Genomic DNA, 23,464 nt, shown 5'->3' on the forward strand with positions numbered 1-23,464 from the left:
CGCACACACGCCGACACGACACTTTAACAGCTAAAAGGGGTACCAATTTGTACCTGCCGTTCTAATCCATTTATGTTGTGATACTTGTAACCGTAAGCTCTGGGATGAATTGTATCCGGTACGCATTTTAAAATAATATTCTCACAGCCACTCGTTTATTTATGAGTCTTGGAATTCCATTTGTAGCAAACGCCTCCAGTGAACGTACCGAAATATGTCCTGTTTCTGCATTTATAACGACCGTACCGCAATGGAATTCTGATTATCAGATTTTAATTAATTGGGGCAGAGTGTATAGTTCGTTAATAGGTTACTATTATCGTTAACAATCGTACATTGCATAAGGAAGGAGTAATTGGGCAGAAGCCCACAGTCATTCATTCACCAGCCACAATCCGCGAGTTCGAGTTTGAAGTTGTCGTGCCGACCTCCTCGCTGAACTTTGACGGGTCGTCCGTCTTGATCCTGGAGATGGAGCACTATTTGGAGGTTAAGGTCATCTTCTTGGCGCTCCTGTTCTTCTTGACGCTGCTATTTGGCCTGCTACCGCTCAAGTTCGTCAGGTCTTCTTCCAGCGCGTCGGGAGGACAACTGGAGCACGGTAAAAACAAGTTAACTCTCACATGGCACCCAGTGTTTTTATTTAACCGTCCGTCTCAACATTTGTTCTACCGCATGTGTACTTGTATGCTGAACTTCTTACTTCGAAACATACGTAGCTAACCGTGCTAATCGAGGTGGAAATGGTGGGGTGGATGGACAACAAACTAAATACACAACAAAAACAATCGGCGCTAAAGAAATTCGTTTTCAATCTGAGATGATTTTTAAAAGTGGATAGATCCCGGTAGCTTCCCAGTAAAATTTGAAGTGGACTTGGGCAGGACACGTTGCTGCGAGTGAACGATGGCACCGTCTCCCGTGGTCCAAGATTGAAGGATTTTTGGAGTAACATCCACAAAGCAGTGATCGGGCACATTTGCTCGGCTTGTGGAAAAGTCATTGTCACGACCCGTGAGAGATTGCGACGGAACTGCGGGGAGGCCCTCATCCAGCAGTGGATTGACCACGGGTTTTAAGCGTTTGTCTCTAACCAACAAAACTTTCATCCTCCCATTTTCGTACAATTGTTGTACGGCCGTGGCCGCAAAAGATGGGTCTTTGCTGTAATATCTGAAGTTTGTTAACATCATCATGCAATCTTGTTCATTTGTGTTCCACATGTGTTAGAAGTCGGGCGAACTTAAGTGTCACAAGTAAGGCAGTGGATTCCAACTGTTGCAATGTGAATAATATTGGTCGCGAAAGCCTACGTGTTAAACTGTTGCATTGTGCCCATGTCGTTTGGACCGCATGTGTCAATACGGATGCTGTGTTAGCTAATTTATTTAAACTAAACTGTAAACTGTTTTATTTGATCAGGTAAGGTGCACTGAGCTGTATAGCTCTTTCAGAAGCGCCCTGGCCACAAATGATAGCTCAACAAAGTGGCTTATCACGTGGAAATGTAATAGCAGCCAAATACTCTAAACGCATGTTTCTAAATGGGGAGGGGGAAAATCTGAGGACCCGGAGAAAAACTCCAAATATACAGCAGGCGCCAGGGTCGGGATCGAACTCAAGATCCTTCTCTCTCTATACCTGGCGAGGTAGTTAACATCTTGCCACCGTGGAGGTGTTTCCGCGCAAGGCTCTATTACCACATCAACAGGGATGTTGTGCCCGATCTCGTTTAGGTCTCGTTCTCCTTTAGGTATTGGAAATCCACGCACGGTTCAGACTGGATAGTCCTATTGATGGGTGACCACGAGGCACGCCAAATTATTATCATCGGCGGCTGCTGCGGGTCTTTTGTTATCTGGTGTGCTCATTACAGGGCAGTGTAGAGATTATCCATCGTTGTACTGTACTTGCGTGTTCCCGCGTCTGTGATCTCTGGCATCACCAACCAACCTGCACTGATCAGCGTGGAGAAGCATGGTCAAACAACCCCAACAATCTGCTTCGTGTGGGGTGGCCGTCGTGCGTTGACTTAAAGGGCTGTGCACACCCATTGGATTCTTTACTCGAACAATATGATCACAAGGGTTTCATCGAGTTATATCGGAATTAGAAATGTATCTAAATTATCAATTTGCCGCATTTCACTTTACATTTGTTCTTCTCTTTGGTCGTGGGTTTAATTTCTGTGCTATATTTTGTGTGTTCCAGGTCTGCCTTGTAAACAAGACATTGTTTTCTCAATCGTTCCTCCCCTGGTCTCCTCTGCTTGTCTCTCTAGACAGGCCCCCATTAAAGTTGCGAGGCCCCTTCTGCCTGCCCTGGCCCGAGTGCTGCGTCACTCACGGCTGGACATTTTCTTTTTCGTTTACTCTTTGAACACTTTCCGTCTAAGATGAATGCATTCGCTCGGTCCATTTGTCTGTCCGTCCGTCTGTAGAAGGGGACCATGCTAACCCTTGTCAAGATGATCAAATATAAATACAGTACACCAGGGAATGTTAGTTTATAGTCGTGGTACTCTTACGGACTATTTCAATAGTTAACTGGCCAAATTGACAAAAAATAGTTGCCAAAAACCTGGTGCTAAAATAAATCCAGCGTTTCTCGAATAAGCCTTTTGACCCTGGGTGAAATTGTTACGAATTTAATGCAGTATGTATTTTGGAAAGTGATTCACAAAAGCTATGCATATGCATGCTTTTTAAATCCTTTATATTAAGTTCGCTTGCTTGCTTGCGTGCTTGCTTGCTTGCTTACGACCGTGCAAATCTTTCGGTCGTTTTTTAACCCACTTCCCGTGACCCAATCGAGCTGACATTTTCCACACAGACTCGTTGTGCGTGACAATTAATTTTAGTGAAACAATGTTTCCAAAATTTTACACTGTTTAGGGAAAAAAATTTAAATTTTTAATTACCAATTGCTTAATGCTGGCAGACAATCATCTGACCAATAGGTGCCAGCCATCTCAAGCCAGAGGACGAGAGGACTCTAGCCGCCACGCATATAAAGGATTTAGAGTGAAAAACTTTGTTTTTACGGGTTAATTTTTTCTTCTTTGTTTGAGAATCAACCTGTACCCCCACCCCCTCTGCCCATCCAGGATGTTCCCACTCGCTTGACCCGTGGCACACCTGCTGCTGCTGTGTCATGGTTGCCAGGTGTCTTCTTTCTGTTTCACAGGGAAGGGAGTGATTTATTGTGTCTTACCTGGTAAAATAAAAATAGGTAATAATGTAGATTTCTTGACCATACTTCACCACGCTGTTCGGCGTGGGTTGAAGTGGAAGGCTGGGACAGACAGGGCTATGACTTGCTACAGATGTCAGCCATGGCGGGGAATTAAACTCGAGTTGCTGGGTTCATAACGCAGTGCTTTACACATTCGCGACACGAAACTCAACACATTCGTCAAAAAGGCTTTCAGAGGAAGCGTATGATGGGCGACGTTTCAAGCAATGGCCCATCTTCAAAGAAAATCGTGCACCACTGCCAACGCAGTCACCAAATAATTGACGCGTGTGTGCTTTGCCGCACATGGTGGTACTGTACACACCTGTAATCTTAATTAGTTGGGGTCCCACACAAGTGTGTGTGAGATGCCTGAATGCAGTGTGACAAGATGCCTTGAGGAGGTAGCGGCGCAGGGTTCTTCACAAGCACTGTGTGCAGACAGCAGGCGGGTGTTATTTGTCTCTAATGTGCACGTTTCTCTGGCCACTCCAGTTCACTCCCAAAGGCAACATTTTTGTTGTTTTACCGAGTTGACCAAACCTCCCTAAAAGCATGACCCTCTGGAGAGGTCACAAGATTCTGTTGAGCTATTACGGGGTAAACAAAGTAAGTACACCACTTGTGTTTACTGTATTGTTTCACGTTTGTGCTATACGGCTCTGCAATGATGTGATTTTAGGTTATACTCATGGCCTACTGCTGATGCAGCTTTAAAACAGTCTGCATCAGCAGTAGGCCATGCTTTCCCACCTGATGACGGACGCTTGTGTTGCGCCCGAAACGTCGTGATCTAATTTAGTTGTTTTCATTTATTTTATTTTTTACCTACGTGACTTTACCGAAAAAACCAAAGAGTATGATTCTTTGCCGTCACGAAATCTTCAAATCTAGAATTTTAGGTTATACCGCGTGCTGTTTGGCACGGGGGGGTGGGGTGGTGAGTGGCCAGCACCATGCCCATCCGCCTTTGTCTCCCCAGTGGTGATGTTTACACACCGCAACAGGTACTCATTTGAGGCTGAGTCGACCTAGGTAGCGGAGGCCCAGGACCGGTTCAGATATTTGTCACTGGTGTTGGTCGTGAGTGGGAATCGAGCTCTGGTCGCCGGGTTCGTAGGGCAGTGAACTACTAACTTCGACACTACTGCTCCTCACAGTAAATAACTAACACTCGTAGGAAGTCTTCTTGGTTCTTTCGGTAAAGTCACGTAGAAGGGAAATAATAAAATAATAAAAATGAAACATAATAAAATACAATTCTCATTATTATGTTTTATTTTTATTACTTTATTATTTCCCGTCTACGTGACTTTACCGAAAGAACCAAGACGATGAATCCCTGTAGTCACGAAAGCTTTAAATCGAAACTCGTAAGAAGCTCCGCCGCCAAAGACCCCGTGGTCTTGCCACACCACCCTTTTTATCGCCCCCCCCTCACCCCGTTTCTTTTAGAACCTTCCAGAAGGTTCTCTGTCTGCTTCTCTTCATCAATCCAATCCCCTTATTTGCTCACCTCCCCTAACCGTCTTTCACCTCGTCGTCCCATTTTCTTACCTTTTTCCCCAATTAAACCCTCCGCCAATTCCATGTCCCACTTCCCAGAAACTGTCCCATTCTGATCCATCCTCGCGTGGTCCTTACAAAGATGAGATTCATTGTCTAAGGAGACACAAAAGCGGGCCCACTTATTGTTGATGGCACGATGATATAGTTAGACGTGAGTGAACGCCACGTGTTTTTTTCGAGCTTGACCCACAAGGGAGGTCGCTTGGATTCGTAGTCATGGTGACTGGGAGACGCTGAGGATTCGGGTTTAATCTGCGCGCATGTGGGGAGGCACGTGCTGAGGTCAGTGAACCCATTCAGCTGCGCGGCACATGGGTTTACTGTGTCCAGTGCTCAACGGGTACATGTAGGAAGAGCGTATAAACTGATAATTTCGGATTTGAGGCTTTTAAAGTCGATTTCAGATATATATTTTATTTTCAGATCGTTCGCATTATATTGCAATTCAACATTTTCATCGCGCAAACAAAAGTGGAATAGCACGCAAGTTGTGTGACGTGACGCTGCTTCCTGTGACAACATACTTTCGGATTATTAAAAAAAAAAACTGGATCATCTGAAATTCATATCAAGGCCTGGTTTTAAGATATATTTTTTATCAATCCAAAAACAGGGAACGCATCATTTGTACGGGACATTGTAAATGTCCATATAGTATTTGTGATAGCTGTTCCCACCATTACTCCGGAATAAACAATTCGTACCAACGTGCAAATATCATTCCGTATTACCTGCTGTAACATATGGCTCATAGACATGGACATTGGCAAAGAAAATGGAGCGACAGCTGAAAAGGGGTGTTCAACTAATCAGGGAAAGGTGTACGCTTGTAATTAACACCGAGAGACCAGGGAGGGAAATTCATGGATCAGGGAACGTTTGCAAGTTGAATTGCATCGTATTGACTGTTGAGAAAGTTAGTGGGCTTTGGCAGGACGCGTTGCTAGAAGTATGATGGTCGTGACAACCACTGAAGTGGCAGCCAAAGCAGGGAATGTACCCGGGAGGACATCCACCACAGGGATGGGGCACTGGAAACGGCTCGAGCTCAGGATCCAGATGGATTGCAGCATTTCGGCAACGTGATACATGGCGATAGCTTGGCGAGACCTTCATACAGCAGCGGATCGATCGTAGCTTACGTGAATAAGAAGCTAGGCGCAGTTGCGCACACTTGTAAACCAGGTGGCAGGATTTGTGGCGAGTGCTAAGATCATGTCGTAGGGACACCCACCTTGATGAAAGGTAGGTGGCATTTTTAGGCAGTAATGACTGACAGTTATTTTAGCGACTGGGATCAACGCTTCCATGAGAGTAAAGCTGCCTGTCATCGTTATGGTAACCGTACAATCCAGGGACATGGGTTTAATTGCCATGGGTATGCCGTATTGGGACTGAGATTGTCTGGAGGTGTGCTGTGCAGGACGGTGCGGGTTTACACAGGATTAAGGAACCCTCATTCGCAATGTTGACCTGTCTTAAATATGACATCAGTACACGTGCTGTGCACCTGTAACATTGGGACTGTCAAATAGACCGAGGATACAGTATGACATTCAAATGTAGACCTTTGAAGAATTAATATGAGAATTTATGTTTTTTTTTCAAATGTTATTGTAGCTTCAATTACAACCTGGTCATCATAACTACCCTTTGGTGTCAAAAAGTCAAATTGTGCAGCTCCAATATCTGGTCTCCATCCGATACTCCAGCAACGTGGAATCTATGGCCCACAACTTATTTTCATCTGGCCGTCGGCCACGTGAGGCCAACCACTTAAAAAGAGCCTGAAGGCAGTATTTACACCGTCACTGCAAACATCGTAGCTGCACTTATCGGGTACTTGAGTGTAACATTTTCGACCGGGCAACACTGTGTGTCTAATTTATTACACTCTGTAGCCCGTTGTCTTTCGCATAGTTTTGAGCACACGTTCAATGCAAAGAGTCCTAGCATTATATACGATTAGTGTTAACCAATGTGTGGCCCGCCAATGGTGTTTTAGAGTCTAATGCAACCAACAGTAAATAAAAGGTTACCCACCCTTATGTTACAGCAACGGTTCCCGGAAGCTAGATACTATTCTTTAGTTCCTTGTGCCGTTAATATCTTTGGAATTTTTTAATTGCGAGTCGTTTGCACACGAGACGGAGAGTAATACACAATCTAATTTCCTATAAACATACATACAACAGATCATGTTCACATTGCTCTTATATTTCCGCGAATAGCTCCGCAGCCCGTGTGGTAACAGTCTCTTGTGTCGGTGTCCAATGTGACTGGACCTTCCTCTTTTAACTATTGCTTTTATTTCGGATGCGCCAAGGCAGTTTTGACACACAACGACTCGCTGTCTCACTGTTCACGTGAAATGTGGCGTTAGCTGAAATTGCAACAATACGCTTCTGGGAATACGTGACTTTGTTCGCCCCGCGAGGACATCTACGTTGTTTCAAAAGTTCCCCCCAATATTATTTCCCAATTGTGATTTCTCTCATGCCGCTTGTGATCAGTTTTTGCATATTTTTTTTTCGCTATTCTCCCCAATTACAATCTCACATCATGAGATAACGTTCCCATGTGGGATTCTCGCAGCTCACAAGGCACCATCTTGTGTTTTGGAAAGGTTCTGGGAAGATCACATGAGTGAACGACGTATATTGACACTTCGTTAGGCCATCAACATTGCATCCTTACATGTCAAGCCTTTTTATCAATTCACTGTTGGATAAGGACTTCACAACGCTGGCTCATGTGGTTTGTGAAGGTGGGAAGCATAGATGTGGAAGCATAGAGCAACAATACAACCGTTGATTTTTTCCCCATTGCTCTCTGATAACAAAATAGACGTTTTTCATTCTTCATCTGGAATGAGCCAAATTAAGACCAAAACCAAAATTAAGAAAAAAAAATTGTAAGCAGTCATTGATGACCAGACTGAGGCCATCCACTCACTACGTTCGTGATCCTGGGTTCATCACGGATGGACGACACCCAGAATCAAACATGAGCCCTCGCTGGTACCACCAGCTCATGCCCAACCTAGCCACTTCCACGCTTGTAGGTTTGCTTTCATAACAATTTCCGTCTTCATACTCATCGTGGGGTTAACGTGGTTGGCATTGGCCCTGGTGCAGGGAATGATATGGAGGCCTCTGTCTAATTTGCCCCCCTCTTTTTGTAGCCTGGTGGCTGACCTCGTCCAGCCATGGCTGGTCCCAATTTGCAGTTGCCCACCCCCCTTGCACACCCAACTGCTACCAGAGGTCGCAACCGGGTACCCGATACCCGTACCCTACCCGATACCCGGCAACCCATACCCGGCCGGGTACCCTGGTGCGGCCGGGTACGGGTACGGGTAGGCCGTGAGTCACTGGTGAGTAACCGTTTGTCACTCATTTCGGGTAGGGTACGGGTACGGGTAGGGAACGGGTACCCGTACCCGGCCGGGTATGGGTACCCATTTGCGACCCTGGTGCGGCCGGGTACGGGTAAGGAATCAAAACCCGTTTGCGACCTCTGACTGCTACCCCACTGCACCATTTTACCTCTTCGATTGCGGTCCTCTTTCGTGCAGTGGATTTCTTTGACAATTCTGGCTCATCGCCTGACGAGGGCTGGTTGTAATCGCCGGCGAAACGTGACGCTCGAATTGGAAAACGTCGTGAGTTTACTCTGCAACATAACCAGTGTGCTGAACTAGTAACAAATTGGCATGTTTTATTTTACGTGACAAACCTTACTTAATTGGCTGTGTCAGGTGGTGGCAAGTTTAATGACACATATTTACGTGATCTAACCCAAAAAAAAATCTTTGCTATAGAGACAAAATAACAAACTCGTGTTCAATCACATTGGTATATGAATGCATTTTCTACAGTTGAACATTCCCATTCCATGCTGGATCCTACGGTTGTGACACAAATGGCGACGATTTTCCTGGCAGGCCTTCGAAGCCGCCTCTTCCAGCTGCTGAGCAGCACTACGGCCGGCGTCTTCCTCGCCACGTGCCTGCTGGACCTGCTGCCCGACTACCTGGCCAGCATGCAGGAAGCCCTCTCCGACCTGCGCGCCACGGTGCGTGTACAAACACGCACGCGCGCGTACAAATACGCACGCGCGCACACTTTGAACACATTAACGATTCACTCTGGCGTCCCCATCGACTCGAGGAATTGCCAAGGTTCATGATCTCGGTTTGATTTGGCTTGATTAATTTTTCGTGCGTCTCGTTTTTTTTGACAGTCTCATTTGTATTGTTTATCGTTGTTACTGTCTCGCTTGCTTGGTTTTGTGTATTTCGTATAATTCGGATGTCATTTGCAGGTAAATTCCAGAAATGATAAGTAATCGATTTTCACACGTTTTATTCCATGTATCGCTCTCACCATCACCATCATCATTGTAGGAGCCAATGTTAATGAATGATTCACGATGTGCTGTTTTAATAATACAAATAGTAAAAATGCTCACATCTCGGATTAGCACGGTTGGCTATGTAGGGTGTGAAAGAAGTTCAACAGACATACATAGACAACATAAATTGCAGAAAAGTCTTACTGACGCTTCAGACTTTTTCCAGGGAGCGTCCTGCATTGGGACGGTGTGCGTGGACAGAGGAAACCAGGGTTAGGAAAGAAAAACTTCTGCCTAGTTTGAATCCACAATCCACGTTCTCTTCCGCCATCTCCTGACCACCGAGCGACCACGCAGCTGCAGGAGTTTCACCAACCGCTTGACCTTCGAAGTATGCATGTACGTTGAGTTTCTTTCGCACAGTACGTAGCCAACCGTGCCAATAGGAGGTGCGGGGGAAGGACAACAAACTAAACACCAAAAGCAGTTCTAAGGAAATGCGCTTTCAATCTCAGGATTTAAAAGTGCATAGCTCCAGTGGCTTCCTGATATCGGAAAGCAAGAGTGCACCTGAGATCGCGCGATGCGTTGACCGTCGATGTTTGATGGCCAGCCATAATCCCCTGCTGCGAGGATGACCGGAGTTTGCACGATGGTTTATGCTCCTTGACGAGATCAGCAAGGCATCGTGATTGTGGGGTGCTACGGTGGTGAGATGTTAACTACCTCGCCTGGTATACAGGAGGTTGCGAGTTCGATCCCGACCCTGACGCCTGCTGTATATTTTTGGAGTTTGCCTTTTTTTCCGTGGTCGTGTGGATTTTTATCCGGGTGTTCCGTTTTTTCCTTCCACGCTTAGAAACAGGCGTTTGGAGTGTTTGGCTGCTATAAATGTCCACGTGATAAGCCACTTCGTTAAGGTATCATTTGTGGCCAGGTCACTTCTGAAGAAGAGCTATATAACTCGGTGAACCTTACCTGGTAAAATGAATAGATTTGAGTTCATAGTTTAATTTAGAACGCTTCGCACATCTACTGCCACCACCCATGACTAGGGTAAGCCTGCTATGGGGTGAGGGCATTCGTGTCATGAAATGAGTGGATTTATTTCGTCCAAAGAAGTGGCCGGTGCACGACCTGACCAATGTTGGCGTGGGGTGCAGTGCACAGTGCAACTAAAATTCTTTGAGTCAAGTAACGTTTTGTGCTCCAACACAGAGGGCAGATTGTAGAGACATAGAGTGCGTGACAAATTAGTCCTCGCTGCTTTCGAATACTGCACTCCCACACGCATCGAGTCCGCATCAACAGCGTTACGTGTCTGTGTCTTTCTTTTTAAGGGGGCCATGGGGTAGTGGTGCGGGACTGCTGGTCATGAGACTTCTTAACCGAACCGCCTGTCACATGCCTGCGAAAAAGTACAAATGTCAAGCTCACGCGATGGCTTTGTGCGTACGCAGTCATGGTATGCATTACGATGGGAATGTTAGCTTCTTGCTCTCAAGATACTACTGTTGCAGCGCACTAAACTTACATGCCATTCTTTGTGCAATAGAGGCTCTCGTTAACAAAACAAAGCATACTTTTGCATGTTAAAATGTAATCGTCTGCAATGTAGCTTGGTTTTTGAGCGATTCGCAAAATTCGGTTCATAAGTATGCCACATGGCCTTGGAAGGCTGGACAAGGAGCACTTCATGCCCATTTGGCATTCGTACTGTTTGCGCAGTCGACCCGAGTTATTGGAAACTTGAGGCACGTCTGCATCTGAATGCAGCATCTGTTCAAATAAATGTTTTCAAATAACAGTACACTCATGAATGCAGGTACATCTACACTGGCTTTGGCGATCGTACCGTTAGCAGGACCTAGTCATGATGAAGCTGGCCTTGTACATTACGGGTCATGGTTTTTGTTGATGTACGTTGCTCATTTGCGGATGTCCGTGTCCCCCTGAATAGTATGGAGAGCAAAAGAGCACGCAGGAACACGTGATCGGAATTAAACTGAGAGAAAGATTAGCACATGGATTAGAGGAACATGCACAAGTCGAAGACAAATTATCGACTGGTAAGAAAATTAATTGGGCATAGGACAGGATGTGTCTCTCGAAGGGATAATCGCTGGTGGCCGAGGCCAATTAATAATCGGCAGCCAAAGGAGGCAACACGGCCAAAAAGATGTCGGTTCCGGAGATAGAATAAGTTAATGAACTCGTGCGCAGGAACTTGATGAACTGTTACATCGCAGTAACATAAGAGATTGCGGCGGCTTCGGCAGACTTTCTTGCAGCCGTGGATAGATCATGGCTGGTCATGACCTCGGATAGGCGAGCGAGACATCCATAAGCAACCCTTCACTTCGCAATCATCCTGATTTCCCGTTCTATTGCGATTCTGATAATTGTCATTACTCTGCCATCGGTAAGTGACATTGGAAGTCATTCCCGCTGCGCCAGGTGAAGGGTGCCCCCCCGTTCTGAATCGCGGTGCGTGCTTTTAACACCGCCATTTGATTCCGCAGACTGCTTTCCCGCTGGCCGAGTTTATCCTATCCGTCGGCTTCTTTGCGGTGATGCTGCTGGAGCAAGCCGTGCTTTCCTTGCACGGCCGCACGATGACCTTGCCAGTGGCGGCGGCGGCGGCGGCGTCATCAAGGAGCAGCAGCTCGGAGACACGGGCGCTCCTCTCCCCCGCGAGCTCGTCGCCCGCCCCAGAATCCCCGCACGTCAAGGCCGTCATTCTGCACCCGCCCACCGCGTCGAAGTCTGCCGCCGCCGACCCGGAACCGGGCCGCTGGGCCTCGGGGGGCCCCGGCGCGCCCGCCGAGGACGCGGAGGTGGCCGCCCACCTTCACGTGGACCGCAGCTCCCACTCGGCGGTGCGCGCGTGGGGCCTGCTCATCTCGCTGGCGCTGCACTCGGTGCTCGAGGGGCTGGCCGTGGGGCTGCAGCAGCCCGGCCTACCGGGGGCATCCCTGGCCGGCCTGGTGGGGCTGTGCGCCGCCGTCGCGGTGCACAAGTGCGCCGTGGCGTCGGGCCTGTGCGTGCGCCTCGTGCAGGCGCGCCTGGGCCGCCAGACGTCGTTCGCCGCGCTGCTCGGCTTCGCGCTCACGTCGCCCGTCGGGGTCACCGTCGGCATCGCGCTGCTCGACTCGCCGGCGCTCGCCGAGAGCCACATGCCCCGCGCCGTGCTCCAGGTGCGCTAGATCACGCGCGGCCGGTCGTGTGCGCCGACGTGCGATCGCCGTCGGCCGAGCCTGTCGTGGCGTTGTCAGTGGCCACTGTCGTCTATTTTCGGTGCTTGTTTGGGCATGTTGGCTACCTTTGTAGTGTTATCAGTGAGCGCACTATTATGTTGGCTACTGTCATAGTGCGAGTAGTGATTGCACGATCATGCATGCGGGGGAGCGGTGGTGTGGTGGTTGGCATGCTGTGGCATGAAACCCGGCGACTTGGATTCCCGGCAATGGCTAACATCGGGCAAACGCGATATCTGAACTAGTCCTGCATTTCTACGTCTATGTTCCTCATCTTCAGCAACCCGCACTGACCAGGTGGGCGAAGTATGGTCAAACAAACAAACACGCATGATCTACCTGGAGTGGAGGGGGGGGGGGGGAGCCTTCAGCAGTGGATTGGAAAAGTAGTAACACTTTTTTTTGTATGTAATCATGCTGGTCACCAACGCATTATTATCACCATCACAACTGTGAGGCATACCGGATGATCTCAAAATCTGCAACAGCGCTTCTTGGCCCAATCACTTGCGCATGTCAAGAGGAAGATCTTTGCTCGTGTGTAACTGCGTGTTTGCATCTTGTGTGTGTTGCCAGGGCCTTGCGACAGGAACCTTTCTGTACGTCACCTTCCTGGAAATCTTGCCACATGAGCTCAACAGCCAGCACTGCCGGCTGCTGCGCGCCGTGTGCCTTCTCGTTGGCTTTTCCGTCATCACCGTGACGCTCTTCGCCACTACCTGAAGAAAATCTTCCCGCCGGGCCTCTCTCTACGAGAAGGCCAAGGCTCTGCCGCTGCACCGTCGGGGATACTTGCCTGGTTCCCTTGCATCGTCACTGATCCCTTGCCCTCTCCTCCTCCATCTACTCCCCTCTCTGCCCGTTCACATTCTCCACTGCCGCCACCTCGTCACATGGGTCGTGGGTGGTACTGCAATGCTATCCTTTGTTGCACCAAAATAAACGAAACCCCCGGTGCGTTGTTTTATGCAGTTAACACCGCCTGTTGTAACGCTTAACTCTGTTGGACTTTACTTACAGACGCTCGCGCAGTGGCGCAATGCGGTTGGCATGGGCCACGGTCCCTTTTCAATTTCCTCTCTCTGTAGCCTGGTGGCTGGGCCCCCGTCTTTGACCCGTGGGACCCCCTGTGCAGTCGCACCGCCTGTACACTCGATAGCTACGCCACTGCTCTTTAGCCCGGTGTATAGAGGTTATCCGTTGTAAGGTAAATTGATTCAAGATAAAAGAGTGAATCGCGTGTAATTGCATTGGTGTATTAATACACGTTCCAAAGTACAGCATACGCTGTACTATAATCTGGCTTGCACAAACAACAACAACGTGACACGTACACGATTGCCACACATCTCATTATTCTGAGACTGCTTGAAAGTGAAAAAAGTATTTTGATAGCCATCATCTATTAATTGGTCTTAATGAAATGGCTTTGATCGGTAGTTGAAACGGACGCTGCTTCGGCGTAAGTGCAATGTTTTCGCGTGTCACGTGTTCTGTTATGTTTCCCAAATGTTTCGTTTCGTAAATAGGAAGGATGCTTCAAATAAAAGTACATTTTTACGCTCGCAACACATGCATCAAGTTGCGTGTGTAAGAATGTATGGGTTAGTCTGAATGTATGTAATGGGCTTGCGTCACTCCGGGTGCTACGTATATTTTACTTGCACTGTTTAAATACTGAAGAATCGATTTGTTGAATATAATCATGGACATAAACCGTGACAATAGAATCAACAAGGATGATGCATTGTTCCACCCGTAATCATAACTTTCCTATTCCAAAACAAAGTTATAGGATTCTATCCCATACCAGAGAATCTACAGGTATGGTGAATTGTTCCACCCATAATCCAAAACTCCCTATTCTGACTCTGAAAAGTTATACGACTCCATCCCATACCATTTACATGAAGTATATCACATTTTAGGAACTGTTTTCAGTGGTGTAAAAGCATACCATTGAGCGTAAATGTGTTACCAACATCATAAACTAAAACTGCCCTTTTAGTTAAAACAATTACTGTGTAATAATCTAATGTTTTTCATCTACAGTGTTTCTTAAAAAATAAGTCGTGCTTAAATGATGTATTGTGTATTCGCCAGAATAGCAAACAAATTATATCACCAAAAGGTTTGTTTTTTCTCCACTGCAATATTGTGACAATATTCAAAAAATATAGTCATTGAAGATATACAACTATATGTTATTCGTGGTAGAGCAGCAGCTACAGGTATTCAATTCGTGACCACGGCTAATATCAGTGGCGAGTAATTGGGTACCTGTTAAACCAACCTACGACCATTGCGGTGAAGTATGGTCACACAACACCCATGACCGACGTGGGGAGGCCATCATCCAGCAGTGGATTGATACAGGTCTGTAGCTAATATCGTATGTTGTGAATAATTGCGTAATGTATACATGTGTGGCAAATGGCAGGTAGTTTTCAAATGTCAATTGAAAGTTAAGATAAACGTAACAGTAACGAGTGTAATGTTTGCAAGTTAAACAGATGCAGAAGTTTTGGAGCTGCTAAAAGACACTAATAATTTAAAAGCATCCATAAGTTGCTACTGTTTTGTTTTACAACCCCTTAATATAAGAATTGAATGTTTATAATGCAGAAGCAAGTACAATCTCCGTGGTCTTTTGAACATTTGACTGCTTAGTTTCCACATTCGTAGGACAGGGAAGTAGTCTGTATCATATAATACAGTAATCATTGCAGAATTACACCGAGTGGTTCTGCCTTATCACTTGTTTGCCTATCTTACCGTCTCAAATTTATTGCCAGAAGCGTGTGCACTTTTTTGGGGCCTGTGACCAGATCGCCAAGGATGCACCCGGTGTTATCAAAGCTCAAAAGCCAAGCAGGTGTTAAGCCTGGATAGTACTTGGATGGGTGACCACCATACGCACACAGGTTGGCGTGTGGCTCAGTGGGGGGCCGATCAGAACGTCTTATGCTTCAACCAATACTGGCCATTGTGGTGACGAATGGTCAAATAACCTTTTGCGACTCACGTGCCATGAAACGGCCGTTATCCAGCAGTGAATTGTGGCGCCATATTGGCATATGTTAACAACCTCGCCTTGTATACAGGGGACATGGGTTCGATCCCGACCCTAATGCCTGTGTAATTGTGGTCGTGTGGATTTTTCTCCGAGTCCTCCGGTTTTCCGCTCCACATTTAGAAACATGCCTTTTGAGTATTGGGCTGCTATCAATTTCTACACGATAAGCCACTTCATTGGGCTATCATTTGCGGTCAGGTCGCTTCTGAAAAAAGAGCCATATAACTCCGTGGGCCTTAACTGGTAAAAAAATTAACCCGTAAAAACAAAGTTTTTCACTATAAATCCTTTATATGCGTGGCATCGGGGCGGCTAGAGTCCTCTCGTCCTCTGGCTTGAGATGGCTGCCACCTATGGGTCAGATGATTGTGTGCCAGTATTAACCAATTGGTAAATAAATATTTAAAAAAATTTCCCTAAACAGTGTAAAATTTTGGAAAAAAAATTTCACGAAAATTCATTGTCACGCACAACGAGTCTGTGTGCAAAATGTCAGCTCGATTGGATCCCGGGAAGTGGGTTAAAAAACGACCGAAAGATTTGCACGGTCCTAAGCAAGCAAGCAAGTGAACTTAATATAAAGGATTTAAAAAGATAAATAGTTCAATTTAGGCTTGATAGATACGTACGAGTACAGCTTTTATGAGTGCAAAAGTTGCCTCGTGTTGCATGCACGTGACTCTGCATCAATTTTTATTTCCCAACGCATAGAGAGAAGACAACCGGAAATACGAATGTGTGTGTAGAACTGGAGGTATGGAGGAACGGGACTTACAGAGACTACCGTACAAGAGTTAAGAAATCTGGAAAGGAAGCTTTGTGCACAGAATCGTTCCGTTTTCCCACGCACAGCATGTGGACAACCATGCTTGCCAGCTGTGACATGCGTCACTGGTTTTGTGCAAATTCCAAATGTTTACACTAAATTTCACAACTTCCCATTTTTATCTTGTCAACTTTTAATCGGCCTTAATTTCAAAAGGCACATGCCCACTGCAAATCGCATTCGCATTGGTGGACACGTACAGGCCTTTTGTCAGTCTAATGCTAGATGAGGCTCTAACGCACGCCTTGCGGATCATGGGGATTTATTTGACCATAATTCATACCCGCTGGGAAATGCGGATTGGTAAAGGCGGGAAGCATAGATGTACAATACAACAATGGGCTTTGCTGCATTGCCATCTGTTGACAAAACAATTCCACTGCAGCTGACCACACCTGTTATGTCAGTGTTTGTCACGAATTTTGAGGGGTGTGAGACTTTTTGCCGATGAGTCATCAGTATGAGGGCCGCCACACATTTGAAACCATCTGGTTTGACAGCATGATGGGGCGTTTACACATTTGTGCATTATCGGGGGCCGAACTAAAGGCTATCAGTGGCCTGCGGGCCTTGCAATGAAGAACACTGCATGGTGGTCACCCATATAAACACTCTCCAGGCTCCGCCTGCTTGGCTTCAGAATTCTGACATTGCTGGTTATTTGGTAATCGGCATTTGACACCTTGGCAACTGCCAATCTCGTCTGCATTAAGAATTGCGGGTCATTTGAATAAACAAAGCAGTTACAATATTCCAAAGACTAAAAAGACGTTTGTGCCCTCTTGCGGTTAAGCGATGGTAATGTCCGTTGATAATTATTGGCACAGCGCTTGCCAAAGTGCCATATAGGCATTGGCCACCAGGCGACATCAACGAACGTCCTATTGAATTAAAATCAACGAATTTCCCTGCGAGCATACCACTTTGCGGCTATGCTCTGGGTGTATCTCCCACCCCACCACAGAACCCACACAATTCCACTTGGGGGCAGTCAGAATGCGTGGGGGGGGGGGTGGTTATGAATGTTTTTCCACGTGGGAGAAGTACTTGCTTCCAAATTGCCCCCTTCCATTCTGCTCCAAGCCCGCGACTCCCACATGACATGATTAATGAGGGCATTACCGTAATTCCAAGAAGGCTCGCAAATGGTTATCGGAAATGATCTCATGGCAGGTTGTGCGCCAGTTACGTGAGCGGTCTTATTTTAAATCCCCATCAGCACAATTGCGGCACGGCACTAGGTTGCCTGAGGTCAACATCCCATGACCTGATGGCACATAATTGACTAATGTCCTTGATTTAAACCAGTTGAGAGAACATTTTAGACCATGTTTTTTTGCAAGGGAAAGATGAGAAAATTATTTGGAAATATTATGATCATCAACCCTATCGGACTTCATCGATTACGGGATTTCCAAGCTGTCACTATACATTTCCACATGATAAGCCACTTCGTTGAGCTGTCATTCGTGGCCATGTTGCATCTGAAAAATAAGCTGTTAGCTACGTAGGCTTCACCTGGTAAAATAAAATAAAAGATTAGTTTTAGTTTTTTTAGTGATTTGCTTACCTTTCCGATACAATACTTTGTACACATATCGTGGTTTTGTATTGTTGTAACTTTCTGACCCGCCCCTACTGGACATCTGTGAAAAAGAGCTTCATAGTTCATCGGATTCTTTGAGTATAAATAAAGATGCGGATTCTAATTATGTTTGTCTCATCTTCTTGGTTCTTTCGGTAAAGTCACGTAGAAGGGAAATAATAAAATAATAAAAATGTAACATAATAAATAGAATAATTTTATTATGTTTTATTTTTAAATAGAATTATTTTATTATGTTTTATTTTTATTATTTTATGATTTCCCTTCTACGTGACTTTACCGAAAGAACCAAGAAGATGAATCCCTGCAGTCACGAAAGCTTTAAATCGATGTTTGTCTCGACCACCAGGCCATCGTCTTCTCTTGTGGGATCTGTGGTCCTGTGCAAGTCGCCTTGAGTTCGTGTATGTTCTCTTTGATCACACTTACATAATGCAGAATTATGAAATTACTACTATAACGAGCCAAGAATATTTGTTTGTGTGTAATGCGCGTGACGTCACTCCACATGCCGCACCCCTCCCCCCCCCTGTCATTAATATTCATGAGCTGGTGGATTTTTACACTCACGCAGGTCGAGCGGAAATACAAATTGTTTCTCCAATTCGCTTTAAGTTTGACGTTTCTTTATTGAAAGTGAATCTAAAAAATAATTATACGCAGCAACAAAGTGGATTTGGTGTCTTTATTTATTTTTTCAGCAGTCGAGACAAAAGGTAAGTCTAGTTTATGCTACATTATGGTAAAATAGACATTTCTCGGCGATTTTCCAGATACAGATATTGTATCGAATTCCAATTTATTTAAACCCCAGCTACCGAAAGCAGAAGAAAATAAAATATCAGTGCAGTGAATTTGAACACATTAAAGATCCGTTATATACAGTGCTACAATGACATGAAGTGAGGTGTTTGATGACATACTTTCGTGCAAGATTCACTGCCATACTCTGCTCAATTTTTTCGTAAATATTACAGCTTCCGTCCTAGAATGGGCAAAGACGCTAGTGCTTAAAGCACAATCAATAACCTCAGTGCTACAATGTTAAAGCATATTATCAATACCGTACGGTGTACATGAATGCTTTACAATTAAATGCTTTACAAAGTATGTGTAAGGTGGAATCTAATTGACAATTGGTCACAGAAAATTATTTAGTTTGAAGTATATCGGATTCGCTTCACCCCCCAGATAATTTTATTTTTAGACATTTACGTTTCCTCCCTTCTCACAATTAATTTGCTAAATTAGCAGTTGCTGTTTTACAGGTGTGTACTTTTATTACACGCAAGCATCTTGGGACAACTTGTGAAAGGTGGTGTATCATATGTATGTATTATAATTAGTATCACAGTACAGTACTACATTATTAGGAATCCTGGGAGGAGTAGTGACCCTCTTGTTAGTGCACTGCACTATGGACCCAGCAATCTTTGATTCCTGGATGACATCAGTGGCGAGTGATGTCTGCACCCCTCCTGGGACTCCCTACACTCGGTGGCTAGGAGATGTTAACTATCTCGCCTGGTATGCAGGAGGTCGTGGGTTCGATCCTGACCCTAACGCCTGCTGCTCTATATTAGGAGTTTGCATATTCTCTCTGGTCTCGTGGATTTTTCTCTGGGTGCTCCGGTTTTTCCCTCCAGTTTTAGAATAAAACATGCCTTCAGAGTATTTGGCTGCTATATATGTCCACACGATAAGCCACTTTCACAATTGGAACCTCCTTTGCCAGTAGCAAAATATGATAATTGTTTTTTTACCCTTTTATCTGGCAACAAAACTGACACCTTTTTTTACAAGGAGTCATATTTGCATTGACCACAATACCTGCAGTCGGAATGCAAACAAAAACCACAACTCTGATAATGTATGCACTGTCCTTGAAATTGATTGGTCCACACCCGAGACAGCTTTCCTTAGAGCCTAGTCTCACATGGTGTTGGACCAGATGACGCCAAAAGGCGCACTTTCAAGGACAGTGCATACATTATCAGAGTTGTGTTTTTTGTTTGCATTCCGACTGCAGGTATTGTGGTCAATGCAAACATGACTCCTTGTAAAAAAGGTGTCAGTTTTGTTGCCAGATAAAAGGGTAAAAAACCAATTATGATAAGCCACTTTGTTGAGCTATCATTTGTGATAGCCATGTGGCTTCTTAAACAGAGCTATATAACTCAGTGGGCCTTACCTGCTAAAAATATAGTTTTAAAACTCCGTTCCCCAACTCATACTGACCAGTGTGCAGTCGCCCACTCCCCCACATGCCCAGCACGGCGTGGTCATACCCTCATCCAGCGTGTACAATGCATGAATGCTGAGTCATCCATAACACCATGATTACCCCATCCCCCTGCAGTCAGGGTTTAATATTGTATGTTAATGAACACCTAGACCAGGGGTCGGCAACCTACGGCTCCGGAGCCGCATGCGGCTCTTTACGGGCTGCTTCTTGACGATATGTACGTATGTACATAGATGCATTGCGGCTCTTGAAATACTGAATTTTGTACCGAATTGGAAAGAAATGGCTCTTCTTGTTATTTTGGTTGCCGACCCCTGACCTAGACCAACAGTTGGGTCCATGGAGGTTTGGAACGGATAGGGATAATGGCAGACCCGGAGGCAATGGGAGATGGCCACAAACGTGGATCTGGCTTGTGGCCGTCGAATTACAATTACTGTACTTGATTAAATGCAGGTCTGGTACAGGGGCAGCTGTTGTACATTCCATTCAAAGTCGGAACATCTCCACTCAAAGGCTGCTGAACGTCCCGATTTGACGAGGTTGGTTCCATGTTTGGGAAACACTGGTCTCTGTTGTCCAATTTAAAATGTTCTGCCCTCATATTCTCAACTCATGACACACGAGAAAAGGACGGGGGGGGGGCTACTTGAGTATCAGGCGGAGCTAAATGGAGCAGTGATTCTAGATTTGAAGCTTTCGTGACTGCAAGGAATCATCTTCTTAGGTTTTTTTTCGGTAAAGTCACGTAGAAAGTAAAATAAAATAAAAACAAAAATCACGACGTTTCGGAGGCAACACAAGTCTCCGTCATCAGGTGGGACCGTCACAGCCAGATTAGCTGTATCAAGTGAGGCAATGATTCAAGATGTAATCCCTTAAAAGCGAGTTGAGGGGGGAGGGAGAGGGAGGGGGGAGCTCATCAGACTATGGTAGCCAATGAAAGGAACGTATCGGGAGGGAGGGGGGGCGAGGCCAAAAGGGTGGGCGATGGACGTGGAAGCGCTTGTGCCCAAGCGCCCACCCTTTTGGCCTCGCCCCCCCTCCCTCCCGATACGTTCCTTTCATTGGCTACCATAGTCTGATGAGCTCCTCCCTCCCTCTCCCTCCCCCCTCAACTCGCTTTTAAGGGATTACATCTTGAATCATTGCCTCACTTGATACAGCTAATCTGGCTGTGACGGTCCCACCTGATGACGGAGACTTGTGTTGCCTCCGAAACGTCGTGATTTTTGTTTTTATTTTATTTTACTTTCTACGTGACTTTACCGAAAAAAAACCTAAGAAGATGGAGCAGTGATGCCACTCACTGTGTGAGCAGCACCAGTGTTTGGGTGGGAGTGGCTATGTATACGTGGGCGGGGATGACGGGGGGGGGGGGGCTGACAGGCGGGGGGGGGGGCTGACAGGCGGGGGGGGGGGCTGACAGGCGGGGGGGGGGCTGACAGGCGGGGGGGGGGGGCTGACAGGCGGGGGGGGGGCTGACAGGCGGGGGGGGGGGCTGACAGGCGGGGGGGGGGCTGACAGGCGGGGGGGGGGTTGCTCGCTGACCACGTGTCCCTCCCAGAAGTGTCGGTGTCGCTTTACTCAAGACGCATGGTGACGGTGGCTCTTCACATCACTGAGCGATTGGTGAAATTCCACATTCTCATTATGGCCAGTGGTTCTGCACTAATTTACAGAGGGGGGGGGGTGCTTTCGCTGATAAGACATCAGTGTGTGAGGGCCACCATTTTAAACCATTGGGTTTGACACATGATGGGGTGGGGTGTTTTCACGTTATTTTGTGTATTGTCGCAGGCCGGTACATCAGGGGCCCAACTAAAGGCCACCAGGGGACGCCATTAGCCCACTGGCCTTGCAATGAATCACTGCTTTTGGCCCACCACTGGTAGCTTCCCATGAAGTGGTACTTACTTTTTTTATCGACTCAAAGCATGATGGGCCGAGACAATCCCATGATTTGAACTACTGTAATTCTAATTGTGAATCGACAATATTGATCAATTATGACAACGCAATGTGATGATTTTTCATGACGATTGAAATTTCATGCGTGAACTAAACGGCGATGTAAAGTTATAAAAGAAGACTTTGCCCTCTATGATGCATTACTATCTCGCAGAGGCCAACATGTTATTGCCTGATGGGTATGAGTTCTGGCCCGAGCCCTAACACGAACTTTAAACCCATTTATATTTTATTATTAAGGTGTATATGGGCACTCAGTGGCGGCTCGTGACATTTGGGGCCGTTGTGAGTGACCTCTGTTACACATTGTATTATTGTACTGTAGTATCGTGTGCATGATCTATCGTTATTTATTTAAATTTCGTATGCCATTATTTTCCTTTGTTCCACTACATTGCATTTGTTAATATATTCTTATATAATGGTGATATATCATAGTTGTAATTACTGACAGAATGAATACAAATCCCAGTTATGGAGTGAACCAACCCAATCACCCCCCTTCGGTCGATACAATTATTACCACTTTGTAGAAATTAAAAGAACCCTCGTTCTATACAATATACTCGTTCCCATTAGACACGTAACATTTCCACCACTATCTCCGGGCCGTAAGCAGACGATAAACAACTAAATGCAAGCGTAATCGTGCATTCCATCAACATATCTGTCAGCCTATACGGTTTACCCCGTATTCTTGTACAGGGATATTGAGTTAATGTCCACACGGCGTACAGCCGTTTCAATACGGACAAACATTTTTTGTCTATTTGTTTCTGTGTTTCCCTTGTGATGGGACTTTGTAAGATGAACGTTGAGATTTCTAAGGGCAAGGAGTAATAACAAAAAAAAATTACATATTCAAAGCGCTTTTCATCAATGATCTCAAAGCGCTGTACAGGACACAGCAGCAGCAGACACTCAGCATAAAAAGAATTATATTATAAATATATATTCTTGGTTCTTTCGGTAAAGTCACGTAGAAGGGAAATAATAAAATAGCAATTATAATTTTATTATTATATATTTATTATTTTATTATTTCCCTTCTACGTGACTTTACCGAAAGAACCAAGAATATGAATCCCTGCCGTCACGAAAGCTTTAAATCAAAATATTATAAATATGTTAAGAATCATTCACTAAATGAACTAAAAGTTGAATAAGCGGAAGCGTATAAATAGGGTTTAAGGCGCATTTTAACAAAAAATTCCACAGGCTCAGATATCCCTCTGATATCTCGTAGAAGAGCGTTCCATAGCCTGGGGGCTACTTGGGAAAAATCTCGGTCACCCTGAGACTGAAACCTCGACCTTGGCAATAC

At 45.7% G+C, this 23,464-nt stretch overlaps 1 protein-coding gene across 1 annotated transcript; it reads left to right on the forward strand.

The window, feature by feature from the left end:
- Positions 1-441: 441 nt before the first annotated feature.
- SLC39A1 (solute carrier family 39 member 1) lies at positions 442-14,338 on the forward strand. The gene is made up of 4 exons (XM_078879736.1): positions 442-601; positions 8,750-8,880; positions 11,682-12,356; positions 12,993-14,338. The coding sequence occupies exons 1-4, from the start codon at positions 472-474 to the stop codon at positions 13,137-13,139; spliced, it is 1,083 nt and encodes a 360-aa protein (XP_078735862.1). The 5' UTR covers positions 442-471; the 3' UTR covers positions 13,140-14,338.
- Positions 14,339-23,464: the final 9,126 nt, after the last annotated feature.

This window comes from Lampetra fluviatilis, chromosome 3 (assembly GCF_964198595.1).
Source record: "Lampetra fluviatilis chromosome 3, kcLamFluv1.1, whole genome shotgun sequence".
NCBI classification, from domain to species: Eukaryota; Metazoa; Chordata; class Hyperoartia; order Petromyzontiformes; family Petromyzontidae; genus Lampetra; species Lampetra fluviatilis.

Bases quoted from the DNA above. Each gene is read 5' to 3' on its own strand.
- SLC39A1 (XM_078879736.1), top strand. From the start codon at position 472: ATGGAGCACTATTTGGAGGTTAAGGTCATCTTCTTGGCGCTCCTGTTC. The intron at 8,881-11,681 runs GTGCGTGTACAA...TTGATTCCGCAG, and splicing joins TCTCCGACCTGCGCGCCACG to ACTGCTTTCCCGCTGGCCGA. The intron at 12,357-12,992 runs GTGCGCTAGATC...GTGTGTTGCCAG, and splicing joins TGCCCCGCGCCGTGCTCCAG to GGCCTTGCGACAGGAACCTT.